Source organism: Castanea sativa, chromosome 11 (genome assembly GCF_040712315.1).
Source record: "Castanea sativa cultivar Marrone di Chiusa Pesio chromosome 11, ASM4071231v1".
NCBI classification, from domain to species: Eukaryota; Viridiplantae; Streptophyta; class Magnoliopsida; order Fagales; family Fagaceae; genus Castanea; species Castanea sativa.
Genome location: NC_134023.1, coordinates 15,766,423 through 15,780,923, shown reverse-complemented (window position 1 = coordinate 15,780,923; position 14,501 = coordinate 15,766,423). Strand labels below are relative to the sequence as shown.

General features: G+C 35.9%; 1 protein-coding gene and 1 pseudogene across 1 annotated transcript; one reads left to right on the top strand and one right to left on the bottom strand.

Moving 5' to 3' along the window:
• Positions 1-1,840: 1,840 nt before the first annotated feature.
• LOC142614899 (mitogen-activated protein kinase kinase kinase 20-like) lies at positions 1,841-3,009 on the top strand (annotated as a pseudogene).
• A 4,752-nt stretch (positions 3,010-7,761) lies between these two features.
• LOC142616141 (uncharacterized) lies at positions 7,762-8,325 on the bottom strand. Its single transcript, XM_075789020.1, has one exon. It carries the CDS (start codon positions 8,323-8,325, stop codon positions 7,762-7,764), a length of 564 nt encoding a protein of 187 aa, XP_075645135.1.
• Between the last annotated feature and the right edge of the window lie 6,176 nt (positions 8,326-14,501).

The window sequence follows — 14,501 nt, the reverse complement described above, 5'->3', positions numbered from 1 at the left end:
TATTTAGAATTGTACAAATTTTGAATAATTTTGTCTCATATTATACATAAAAAAAATTTAAAGCGTTGGATTTAAGAAACATTAATTTGTAGTTTGATGATATGTTTATGTTTAAACATTACCCTAAATATAAATTAAAAAAAAATAACTATAACTACCACAATGTGCGACCACAAGATGGTCAGCAGGATGGGATGATCTTCATTTAGAGCAACCAAAGTCCTTCCATATTGACATCGTAAGGGGAGTAATTATCCCTGATTAAATTTGAAATTGACCAAATTTTATATTGAATAAATATCAAATGATGATTTAAATGAAATTGTGTAAGCCCAAAATTTCTATTAAATTTTTCTAAAACAAAAGTTTGCTACGAAATATACTAAATTCTCTTAAAATAAATTGTTACATAAAGCATTAGTGGCAGGTATGGACATAGCGGTTTCCTCCTAGAAAAGGGGTTTGTGTTTGTGTGATAAAATATTTACCATGCTCTAATATTGTTGTCTATTATGACTCAACAACAATAGAGTGAGTTTGTACAAGAGAATGAAATTCAGACGTTACATAATCGTCCTTAGCTTTATTGTATTGATTGCAACCTTAATTTCACAAGACTTTATACTTTATAGGCTGTAAAAGAAATTCTTATTTGATGAATAGAAGGTAGAGCTGAGCTCTCATATTGATCAAAGACGTCAAATTTCTAAGGCAAACATTAAACATAAAATTAAGGGTTTCATGTAGAAATGATAAAGTATGTATTTGGTCCTTGCCTTCACTGTTGGAGTCACTGCTAGCCTTCACTCTTCATAGTCAAGCTTCACTATTGTGCCTCGCCATTAGGCTTCACTAAAGATTCCTCGCTCACCAAGCTCTCTTAAGGGATTTTTATTTTTGATCTTGAAGGCTGAAGTTGTTAGGGATTTTGAACCTCTCGTGATTAGCCTTTAAAAAAAAAAAAAAAAAAAAAAATATATATATATATATATATATATATTATATATATATATATATATATATATTATGCTGACGTGACTATCTAAGTGGCAAGAAAATTATATTTTATTTTGGTTGTTACTCACATCAGTATTTTTTATTCACCACTTAATAGTAGGAACCATTTTAACACAATAGAAAAAGTTCAGGGCCTAAATTAACATATTTGAAATTTCAAGGATGAATTTAACATATAGTTAAGAGACCAAACAGGTGGTTTACCCCTATAGAAAACGGTCTATCAACCTGAAATTTATTTACTTATTTATATATTTTTGATAGGATATTAACCTAAAATTTAGAATTCTTTAAATTCACAAAAAAAAAAAAAATTAGAATTCTTTAAATCCCGAAATTTCCTTTAAATAAATGATTAAGACATTATCACATTTATACAGTCCTAAAACACAAAAAACACTGTTATCTCACCCAAAAAAAAAAAAAAACACTATTTTAATTTCCAACTTTCCTACTGCTTCTAATATTTTCTAAATAACAAGGTGTGTTTGGTACATGTTTTCAAACAATAATTTTCTGTTTTTAAATAATATTGCGCATATTTTCATATACTTTTACGCTCACATATATTTAAGAAAAAAACTTAAAACTATTATTTTAGTGCACATAGTAAACACTCCTAATAATCTTACTTCCTTTTCCGACTTTCTTACGGTTTCTAATATTCTCAAAATAATAAATAAACCCCACTTCGTTCTCCCACTTTCTTTCGGTTTCTAATATTTTCTAAATAATAAATAAACTTACTTTCTTTCCCTTTCCTGACCGTTAGTTTTCAACTCCTTTTCACAATTTTGCAGAGTAGAGAGTGAAAAACAAAAAAATGTACAAAGGTCTGTGGGAGAGAGGCGTATTCCTGGGCAAAGGGGCCTTTGGATCTGTGTTTCTGGCCAAACCCACATCAAAGTTTTGGTCTTTTCGTTATTTGATGGCAGTGAAGTCAGCGGAGTTCTCTGTTTCTGCTACGCTTCAGAAGGAGAAAGAGGCTTTTGACAACATTCAGGGCTACCCTTTTGTCATTCGCTGCTTTGGTGAAGACTATACGGTTGAAGAAAACGGTGACACGGTTTATAACTTGTTGCTTGAGTACGCTTCTGGTGGAAGCTTGAGAGATTTGATTCACAATTCTGGTGGGTGTGGTTTGCCTGAAAGTGATGTCAAACGCTACACCAAGTGTATTCTAAAAGGGCTTAATCATATTCATGGATGTGGGTACGTCCACTGTGATATCAAGCCCGAGAATGTTCTGCTTGTGAATGTGAGTGCTAGTACTACTGATGGTGCTCATTTTGTGGCCAAGATTGCTGATCTTGGGTTGGCCAAGAGGTCATGGCAGAGGAAGAAGATGAGGATGGACGTGAGAGGCACTGCTTTGTATATGGCGCCTGAGTGTTTGATTGAGAGTTTGCAAGAGCCTCCCTCCGATATTTGGGCTTTGGGTTGTGTTGTTTGTGAGATGTTGACTGGGAAATCTCCTTGGGATAGGGGTAAAGAGTTGAACAAACGGGATCTGTTCAATCTTATTGCTGGTGAGCTGAATTGCCTGAAATTCCAACCGGGATTTCAAGTCAAGCCAAAGATTTTCTGAAAGCGTGCCTTGTAAAGAAATATATGTATCGGTTTACTGCTGAGAGGTTGATGGATCACCCGTTTCTTGACGGACTTGATGATGAAGAACTACCAGCTGTTACCTGTATTTCTGGGACTAAAGAGGCTGATTTTGAGTCTCTTTGTTTCTCGGTTGATTATGAGTTTAGTTGTTCTTCTGGTGATTTGATCTTGCTGCATGCTGATGGTATGGGGTTATGTTCTCCTCCATCGCAATTTGATGATTTGGGAGAATATTTGGTTGGGAGATCAGATGAAAATGTGCCTGTTTTAGGCCAGAAAAGCAAGAGGGTTACATGTGACGATAACCATATATCTGAGAGAGCAGCACAACAATCTTTGAAGTGCCCCGCTTCTACCATACCTACTGTTGGAGCTTGACTGTAAATTCCACCGTACCTGCTGTTGGAGCTTAATTGTGTATTCTTAAAAAAACTGATAAGAGTATTCCTCATATGCTATCTAAACTAGGCATTGAATTGTACATTATTACAATTTTAGATAGAGTATTCTTTATATGATTAGTGTACTAGGCAGTAGGCATGCACAAAATTGTACTTATTCTTGTCTCTTGAAACATTTTCAAGTATATAATATAACCAAATTTTGCTATAACAAGGTTGTGCTTTTTTCTTACAATTTATTTTCTTGTTTCTCTTTCATTTTGTATTGTTGTTTGATGCCTAATAGTTGAGATATTTGACGTACTTTGCTAGTTAAACCACTTTTTGGATAGTAACCATTCCAGCCACTGCACTTGCATGCTCTGACTTGTAATTTCCTTGTATCAGCAGGGAATGTGTCTCACAATGAAATTTGAAACTTGTGTTGTATTTGTAAAAATAATGGGTGTGAGCATGCACAGTATTTTCTCTCTATTGCTATAGCATTGGCCATTTGGATCTGGTAGATTTTTTTTTATTTTAATCGATCTGGTAGATTTGTATACCAGGTATTATATCTATCTGCATTTGTTTTTCATCTGATTTTGTTGTGTACTCCTATCGTATTTCAACCATCTGTAGTAACATGAGTTAAATGCTGAACTGGGTTCAGCTTTTGTTTGTGTTTAATATGTTAAAGTCGATTACTCGCTGCCAAAAAATTCATTTTTTGACTCCCTGATAGTTGACATGGTTTACAAACTTAGCTAGTTATACCTAATTTAGGAAAGCACCAATCCAACAATTGCACTTCGCTGTTTTTTAAGGGTTTTTAGCTAAGATCTCTGTTGTGAGTTGCTTTATTGTTAGATCTGGAGCTCCCACATATTAAGAAAAAAGAAGAGAGCTAGAGAGAGGTAGGAGGAACTGTTTTCTCATTCATAATTCAGAATCTCATAGGCCTTCCATGTCAATGCTGTTGTTGGCAATTTTCTTCTATCCACAGAGCATTGGTCTCATTATATAATTTGAAAGTTGTGTTGTAACTTGTAAAAATAATAAGTACAGTACACAGCAAGTAATCAACTTTCATCTTCTTCTTCTTCTTCTTTTTTTTTTTTTTTTTGTTTTTTTTTTCATGTACTCCTATCATATTTTAGCAATTTCTAGTTCCATGGGTTCAATGCTAAACTGGGTTTGGCTTTTGTTTGTGTTTGATGTATTGAAATTGATTACTTACTGCCCAAAAATTTAGTAAATTAATGTTTTAGTTTCTGAGGTTCTTTTTGGGCCTCCATACATGTGATGCATTCTGTCAAGATTAGAGAAATGCTTAAGGTTTTGTCTCCCCAAATTCTGGCTACCATGTGTTGCTTTCAAATAAAAGCATGATGCTGGATAGCAGTAGAGTGTGCTTAGGATACAAAGTTTGATGAAAGAAAAACGGGTCTAGAAGGTATAGGGTACAACCGCAATGATATCAACTATACCACCCATATTTGTGTTGCCGTGGATGGGTGTCACCATCTGCACTCTATTCACTACTAAGGATCTTCTATAAGAGCTAAGAAAATAAGGTATAGTGCTTGTTTCCAAATGCTTTGGAAAACCATAGGTAGTATAAATCTAAGATTAGGTGAAAAATCTAATTAAAAGTTCATCTATGTTACTAACTAGCATCCTAACCTTTTTACAAAGCCACTCAATCTCAGATTAACAAGGTGGGCAGTGTAGTTTAAGAGTTACCTTATTTCAACTATTGTTTAAGAGTTACCTTATTTCAACTATCCCACTAGGTCCCTAGTTTCTACCTTTAACAAACCTATTTATTTTTTATATTTATTTATTAAATATACCTTTGACAAGTTAAATTGTGTTTTGTGACATAATATAATATCAAGAATCTAGCAATAATTAGTAATTATGATTTTCTACATTTTTCAATTACAAAAATAGATATTTAATTTAAGATAGAGGCACAAGGAAGAACCAATGATCTATATAAAGACTGACATTGTCATTTTAGAAAATTAATAGTAGAGATAAGGCCAGGAAGAAACAAATACTAAAGTGATACATTACATTTCAATTATCCATATTATACTAAACAAATAAAACCAACAAACAAAATTTTATTGTATAACTTATTTTCTAGTCTTCAACAAAATAAAAAACATCCTCACTATAATTGGCTATTTGCCACCCTTAACCAAACATCATTTCTACTCAATATCCATTTCATTGTTGGATCCAACTTCACAAATTCATTTAGAAATGAAGAGAACATTTACATTAAAATTAAAATTTTTCATTTTATCTAACTCTCAAAGAGGAGTATCTTTTTTATTTTATTTTTTTAATTTTTATTTTTTATATACAAGTTAGAAATCCTAGTATAACTTAATCTAAGTGTATATGTCTGTAAAACTCTCTCCTAGAGACTTGAATCCCGGTCCTTGCCCCTCATACCTCATAAACACTTATATTTGTGGAGTGACTATCGCACCAAGGGTATACGGTGGCTATCTTAAATCTTCAATTCTTTGAAGTTTCTCAATTGCTTCATCATAATTAATTACCAAAAAGAAATAAATAAGCGAAAGGCATGGCTAGGAACACCAGTCCACCTAAGTTCCCAACATGTTCGCCCTCACTTAACTAAGGGGAAAAGCTTTAATCTGGTACCAGAAAACTTTGTCTGTGCAAATCATCTGCAAAATACATAAAACCAATGGAAAAATTCAACCCACATGCCTTTCATTTCTAAAAAAATTGTATAAGAAATTCTAAAATCTAAAAGGAAAAAGAAAAAATTAAGAGATTTGGGCAAATAAAGTTCTAGGCATGCAAAAGAAATACTATCTTAGAATATTTTGGCAAACAGAATCCAGTAAACAAAAAAAAAAAAAATTAAAAAATTGAAAAAGAAAACAAGGGAGAAAGAGGGATGCCTAAGTTGAGATCTACCAACAATTATATCAGATCTTGGCCAATACACTCCCACCTACACACCACCAAATTGAAAAATTATATAAATAAATCACAGCCCATAAAAACTAAGATTGAGGATCAAAACCCACAAAAATCGCAACACATAAAGAACTCAAATTTCATAATTCATTTTGAAAATTTTAACCAAATTAGTTGGGTTAGTCGAGGGCCTAATGAGTCTATCATTACCCTTTTTCTTTGGGATAAGTAGAGCTCTAGCGTCACATATGTGGACCTTAATTATGATAATAGTGAGCTACTTTCCAATGCTACTCTCTTGGAAAATTTTTGGTAGATTATTAATTTTGCTATCTCTTGTTTTGAATAGTGAAGCTTGGAAGTCAAATGACACTTTGTAGAAAACCCTTGGCCTAATATTGCTTATAACGGCACTAGTGTCCTTACTGCGACTTCAATGTTGTTTTGCAAAGAATTTATTTATTTTTTAAATTCTTGTGGTCATTCTCTATTAAATACTAGTGAGGCATTTTGAAACCAAATTTTTGTGGTTTTTATATCAAAACTCAATTTCATATCATTGCAGTTTAATGTACCATTAGCCATCATATTGATAATTTGGCACTTGTCCCTCCATTTGTATCTGCAGTATATAATGTAACTGCAGTATATAATGTCCTAAAATGGATGAGCATGTAGACGCTGACTTCCTATAACACATGTCATCCACAAACTCTTCATTGCCTCGTGACTTCTTGATCCTATAGCTAGCTTGTATTTTTATGAACTTCCTTTCCCCCATCCTTTGTGTAACATACTTCAACTTTATTGACTAACTGCCGCATGCAATTTTGGTGTTGGCGTGTGAGGGTATTCTCTTATCTCATTCCCTTCCCCTATATATGTGTGTGTGTTTCTCAAATAAAAAAAAGAACTCAATGTTGTCGAGTCATCCCACATCGGTAAGGTGTGATATTGAAAAGGGGTTTATCACTTGCTCCATGACACTAATTGCTGAATGTAGCTTTGGTGTTGACATGTGAATGTATTTCCTTATTTCATTCTCCTTACTAGATAGACCTCCTTTGACTTTTATTTATGGCAATAAATTTTTTTTGAAGTAATTGAGGCTTAAATTAACCTCATTGAGGCTTATCGAGTCTAAGAATGTTTGTGTGTGTGTGTGTGTGTGTGAGTACTAATACTAATAGTACTGATGGTGCTCTTTTTGTGGCAAAGATTGCGGGTTGGCCAAGAGGAAAAAGATGAGGTTGGGATCAAGATTCAAGAGGCGCTGCATTGTATATATGGCACCTGAATGTTTGATTGAGAGTGTGCAAGAGCCTCCCTCTGATATTTGGGCTTTAGATTGTGTAGTTTTGTGAGATGTTGACTGGGAAATTAATCTCTGATTTCTGTTCAATCTTATTGTTGTTGAGCACGAATTGCCTCATATTCTAACTGGTATTTCAAGTCAAGCCATTGATTTTTTTAAAGTGTGCCTTGTTTTTGAATGATAAAATTTTTGAATTATTTTGCCTCATATTTTTTTTTTTTGAGAATCAAGCCAAAAACTTTTTATTGATCAAGGAATGCTATCATGAATTACAAGCTGTTGTGCATCACTAGGGAAGTCGTTTGACCAAAAGTGGGGACAAGGGATACATTTAGATGCCTTAGCCAATTTATCAGCCACAGCATTCCATTGTCTTTTTACATGAACAAAAGTTGCTGATACGAAATTCGAAGCCATAGCTTTAAAATCATCCAGAATGTAGCCAAACGAGCGGAAACATGGAGATGTCTAGTTGATGGCAGTTGTGATTGTTTCGGAGTCCCCTTCAAACACCACTTCTTCGAGTCCTCGCTCTAGAGCAAACCTCACAGCTGTTCTGCAGGCAATGGCCTCGACCTCTTCCACAGTTCTAGGCAGCATTGTTCTGTCTGAGAGTGCTCCACGGACCCTTCCTTCAGCGTCTCTAACCACTACTCCAATTCCAGCCTGCCAAATTTCTTTAAACAGGGCACCATCATAATTTACTTTAAGCTGTGAACTTTGGGGCGGGAACCATCGTGTTGCTCTTGGGGTCATAAACTTTGGTATAGGTGGCTCTTGTGCTAACTGGTATTCATTTAATCTATCACGCATGTCCTGGTACAACTGATTAAAAGGAAGAGAAGATGCTTGCATTCTTGTAGCATTTCTTTTATTCCAAATACTCCAGGTGACGAAGGCAAACCGTTTAGCCAATTTTGGTTCCTCTAAATTTGTGATACCAATCCACAGATCTCTATGTCCACAAAACGTGTGGAGAGCTGATTTCTGAGGCTTTCTTCTTCCCACTATACCTCCTTGAGTACTTGGCATCCCAACAAGGCATGAACAGAATCCTCAACTTCCTCCTTGCACCATTCACATAGTGCATTCCGTGTGACATTCCTGACCAGTAGATTCTTTTTTGTGGGAAGTGATTCACGGCAAGCTCTCTATAGAAAGTGCTTGATTTTGTTTGGTACACTCAGAGACCAAATTCTTCGCCAACAACTGATTTGGGCCGAAGTATTTGATGTGCCAGAAGTGGTAGTTTCACGCTTAGATGTTAGCATTTTGTATGCACTCTTATTTTAGATAACAAATTTTAAGCATTGGAGTAGAGAATATATTTATGATTAAACATAAATATATAAACAACTATAAATTACAAACATAACTATAAGCTCCACAATGCGCGAAAACAAGATTGTCAGTAGGAAGATATGACCTCTATTTAGTTTGATGCTATAAACAACTTTGCCACTTGGTATCAAAATTACATCACTATATTCAATGATGCTAAGGAATTGAATAAAGCTCATAATTCCTATTGTCCGAAAAACTTGCTTTATGAATTGTCTGGTAAGGTTACTTTCCTTATGAATGCTTTTTCATTCATTCAAACCAGAATTTTATACTTGAAATTTTTTTTAGGTGGTGCTATTGTTCAAGCTCCTAATTCTGATCCAGTGAAACTCTTTCTGAAAAATTCTGAAACCATTGCTTTATTCTATTTTCTTTTTAAACTTTCTTAACTATATTAAGATTTCTTAACTTTGAAAATTAAAGAATAAATCTTTACTTTAGAGGCCTGACTTTGATAATCCAGTCATTAATTGTATAATCCATTGATAATGAACTTGAAGAAGAAGAAGAAGAAGACATTAATCCTCTATTGAAGATGAAAATGAAGGTTGTACAAAAAATTACGTCTTTGCAGTACCTGTTAGGGTAAGTTCAAGGAAAAGGTATGAAATTCTTGTTTGGAATGGTACAATTTTTTGTATTATTTTTTTTTAATATTAAAAATAGCAATCTTAAGCATTTGCATTGAGAATGTGTTTTTGATAAAACATAAACATAACCATGCAGTACAGACATAACCATAAGCACCACAATGAACGACAATAAGATTTTCGGGGGAATATATGGCCTTCATTAATTAAGGTAGTTATGCTTAGCGGTGCTTATTAAGTACAGGAGGCATGCTATAGGTTGGGTAATAAGGAAGCTTTGAAATGTTGTGGGAGTAAAAGGTTGTGCTGGTGCATAGCTTACCGAGAGAGGGTGAAAGTAAATAGAAGATAGAACACAAGACCATGTGAGAGAGGTAGAGAAGATGAAGATGATGACGGAGAGCAGAGTTAATGCTGTTTTTTATTTTTCTAGTTTTAATGAGAAGAATTAATGACTTAGTTACTAATTTTTAGAGAACAATAAATACATGACTATAAGTGTTTGTTTTCACCCTTAGATCTAATACAAATCAATGGTTCAAAAAATGTGTAACTCTTATGAAGTTAAACCATGTGTAACTTGAATCCATCTCATATACACATACACCACAATTTACAAGTATAAAGATTTTATTTCTTTCAGAGAGATGCTACGTTCACAACATTCTTACAACACTTTCACAACAAATTATACGTGGTTAGTTGTTATTGGTTCAAATTTGAACCTATCACTAAGATTATTTTTTTGCCCCAATAATAACAACCAGTAATAATCTGCTACTTAAGATTTGTTGTAAAAATGTTGTAGACATATCATTTCTCTTTCAGAATACAACAATATACAATCGTGCGTTATGTATGTCTGCCTATAATTTATTTTATAAATTTTCACTTAGGAAAAGAAATACGAAAAAATTTGTACAGCGCTCAACTAACACACTAAAAAAATACAATGGTACTTAATAAGTACCAATAGTGAAAAATTATTGTCTCTGCTCATGCTTTGTTTTTCCATATAAAGTAAATTGTTACGGTAATGGTGATGAAAGTGCCACATAACAGGGTTATTTAATTAATTAATTAAGAGTAGTTTTATTTTATTGAGCAAAAAAAAAAGTATTATTCTAATTTATATGAAAAAATTTGTCGGCTAAGGAATCTGAACGTGGGCTTATCTTGTCCTTTGTGTATTTTTTTTTTTTTATAGCTTATTTGGTCTCTTAAATTAAAGTATGCAATGATTTGCAATGTATGTATAGTATTATTCTAAATTAAATTGATATTTTGAAAGCAATAATAAATAAGGAGATAGAGAATGTTAATATTAATTAGGTAATACTATTAATAAGGTAAAAAGTAATAACATTTAATGATGTTCTTTTCAACCGTTAGATCTCTTAGAGATCTATGATGTAAAAAGGGTGTAACTTGAGCCTATCTCACATATCTCATATATATATATATATATATATATATATATATATATATATATATATATATATATATATATATAATGGAAGTCTTTGACTTTTTTAGAGCTCTCACATTTTTACACATCAGCATTATTTAAATAAAAAAATCTGATTTTATATTTCTAAAACCCTATAATAGATAATAAAAAAAACACAAAATTTGATTGTTTTTCAGAACAAAAACCCTACTAGCCACACTTCTCCTTCTAGAGCTACGGTTTCATCCGTTCATACTTTCTCCTTCTTTAGCACTCCTTCTCTGGTTGCTACATTTGAGAAATCAAATCAAGGTTAGGCTTTTTGTATTTGCTAATTTTTTTATTATTGATTTTTAGGGTTTAGTTCGATAAACCTTAACAATTTACAAATTTGTGTAATGGACAATACATATTTATAACTTGTGCAAGTGTTGAATAATATTAGATTGGAAATTGAATTCAGTTGGACATACTTTAATGATAGTAGATTTTTCAACCTTCAATGATAGCGTACAGTTTAAATCTTGCAATCAAGTTTAGATATTTGTTTACCATGTGTTATATGTAACCTGATTGTATTAATATGTTATGATGATGCCGAAAATATCACCAATGAGTTGCAAGCACCCCTCTGCCTAAAGCTATACCTGCAAAAAGAAAATAATGGACCTAAAAGAGAGCACCGGTGTGGTGCCGGCCAAAAACCCTCCGAAGGTCAAGTTAGAATCTTGTGTCTTTTACCCTAGAGTGCCAGAGTAAAGGATATTATGCGTACCTTCATATCTAGGGTTTCTGGGGTATTTATATTGGGTGGAATTACCTTTCTTTTAGGATATCACTTCCTTCTCAAGTTCCTTTCTATATAGGAGTCTTCTCAAACGTGTGTCGCAAGAAGTCCAAGTGTGCACGTTTGCGTGGGGATAAAGCAAAAGTTCATCTGAAACATATCAAATGACATGCCACCTGGAATCTACAATTAATTCATACATGACAGATACTCAGCAAAATTTAACTGTCATAGCCGAGTCATCTACGGTGTCGATCCGTTTTCATGCTCTCCATCCCTTCAAGTTTTATGGGAATATCCATCTCCTATTTTTATCCCCTTCAGTTGCCCCCTTTAGTCCTTGGATCCGTCTTTGAAACCTGACGGATCCATGGAATGACTAAAAGCAATGTATTGAGAAGGGACGGTCCTAGAATACCATAACGGATGACACATGGCTTGCATTTATGACGAAGAACACGTGGTCCTTGTGGATTGGCTATTTCCCCAAAACGAGGCGTCGCTTCGTATCCCGTGCCCTTTGTTCTATAAAAAGTCAGACATTCCTCCCTTCATTTTCTCTTCTTATCAAAAAATTGTGAGCAGAGCGCAACCGTCACAGCTTTCATGCCTTCCTGTCGTTCAGCAGATCCGTCCGTCGTTCCTCGTCAGAAACCCTCTCGATCCGGTATGTATTCCAAACCTTTCTCCGTCTTTATTTTAATTTCATTTTTTCACATATATGCGCTTTCTTTAGATCCGTCGGTGTCTTAGGTTATACCGTCATAAATGTAGGTAATGTCTAGTGCGTCAAGTAACCAGTCGTTTGTCCGCGAGGGGGCGGGCTACGATGAAAAGTTTCCGTCAGGTCCAAGAGATCCTGACACTTCGAGTGAAGAGAGGAATCCATCCAGTACCTCTTCTTCCCTTGATGGTGGTCTGGAGACGGAGAGTTCAGAGTCGTCCAGTAGTAGCTTGGACGGTGTGGATCCCCCCGTCCAGTCAGTAATCGGCCCAGATGGCCTTAAAGAGTTCGTCATGCTGCCTCTTTGGACGGTAAATGATTTTAGATCATCTATGACGGAATCTCAACTCAACACACTTAGGACTAAGTACCAAATACCAGACAACATCCGTCTACGTCTTCCCAAAAAATCCGAAAAATGTTACTATAGGGGGGTAGACGGTGTTGGGATCTACGAGTAAGCTTTAAAGGCGGGGCTCAAATTTCCATTAAGTCCTCTTCACCGTCACCTTCTTCAGTACCTTGGTCTGTCCGTCACCCAAATCTCCCTAAACGCCTGGAGGGTGTTCATTGGGGTTGAAGTTTTGTACGGGGCGATGTCTGACGGAGCCCGAAGGTTGACGGTGGAGGAATTCTTCCATTGCTATCGTCCAACAGAGATTGTCAAGTCCAAGGGGATGTATAGTTTTGTGGCTAGAAGCCCACTATTGAGGCTCGTCAGTGATACTCCAGACTCAAACAGGGACTGGAAGAGTCGTTATTTCTTTTTGGAAGGGGACGAATGGATGTGTCGTCCAGGAGATACAACTTACATGCCCGTCGACACAACATGGGGCATAATGCCTCCGTCGGGTATGTATCCCTTTTGTTTCCGTCCAGTCAGTCTTCGAAGTTGATTTATTTTTTAAGGTCTAACCGTCTTTTGCTGCAGCTCGGGACCGTCCACAAGTTAACTTGGAGCAGTGGAGTTTTCTGGAGAAAATTTTTAACAAGACAAAACTGCAAGAGAGGACTTGGGCTCAACTCGTCACACTTGATACTCTGCACTGGTATTGTGACGGACCCGAACCTTCATCTGCTGCCCGTCGATACGATAACAGAATTCAAAAACGTAAGTTCGTCGAAACTCTACCCGTCTTTTTTTTTTTTTTTACCTTACCTTTCCTTTCACATCCGTCTTTGATTTGCAGAGATGGATGCCGCCAAGAGGAGAGCCTTCATTAAACAACAGGCAGCGAAGAAAAAGTAGGAGGGGGGCAAACAAAGGGGACGGTCCCACCTGTATCGTCAAAACGAATTCAACATGAAAAAACAGACCGTCCACCAAAGAAGCAAAAGACCACCACTGAACCCGTCGTGGCCTTAGAGGCAGAGAAAACGCCCGTCAAGCATGGAAAGGGCAAAGGCTTGATGAAGGGCCCAATACCCTCCGGGGAGAAACCACCCGTTCTCTTTCGGGAGGATTCAAGCTATGCCCTCGAGAAGCTGTCGTCTATCCTGACAGCTGACGACTACGCAGACCTTGGCAACCACTCAACGGAGGCGATGGGTGAGACTGGCCTTTTCACCCTTACACAGGTGATTTCGAATCCGTCTACTACTGTTGCTAAGTTCCTTCACACCCGTCATTATCATGACGTTGTATTTCGCTTCCAGGCCATGGTGATGATGAAAGGGCTCTTTGGCCGTTGTCTCAATCATGAGACAACCATGGACCGTCTGAGAAAGAAGAACCAGATGATGGAAGATGAACTGCACGAGTTGAAGACCTACAAGATCAATATGGACAGAAAGCTCAAATGCTCGGAGCAGGTCAGAGGGGAGGTGGAAAAGGAGAATGGGCATCTGCGCGAGATTCTGAAGGACAAGGAGAAGCAGTTGACGGAGACAATGTCCAAACTTGACAACGCAAAAGAGATAGCCATTCAGGAATATCGTGATTCTGAACTCCTTCTGACGGAGCTTGGGAGCTCCTTTGCTGACGGATTCGATGACGCCATCCGTCAAGTGAAGTCATCGTATCCTGACTTGGACATATCCCACATTTCCATTGAAGCTCAAGGGCAAACACTTGCACAATCCGTCCGTTCGGAAAGTACAGACGAAGTGTTTGCCGTCACTGCTCCCGCCGACGAAGGTGAAGCTCTTCCTCCTAGTCAGCCAAACGACGGTCCATTGGTCGGGAATTCATCTCCAAAGAATGAGTAGGATACTTTCCTTTTTGTAAAAAATTTTTACCGTTGTAAGAGAACTTTGTTGAACCGTCATTTGTAATTATTAAATTTGACTTATCAGATCTTTTATTGCCTGTTG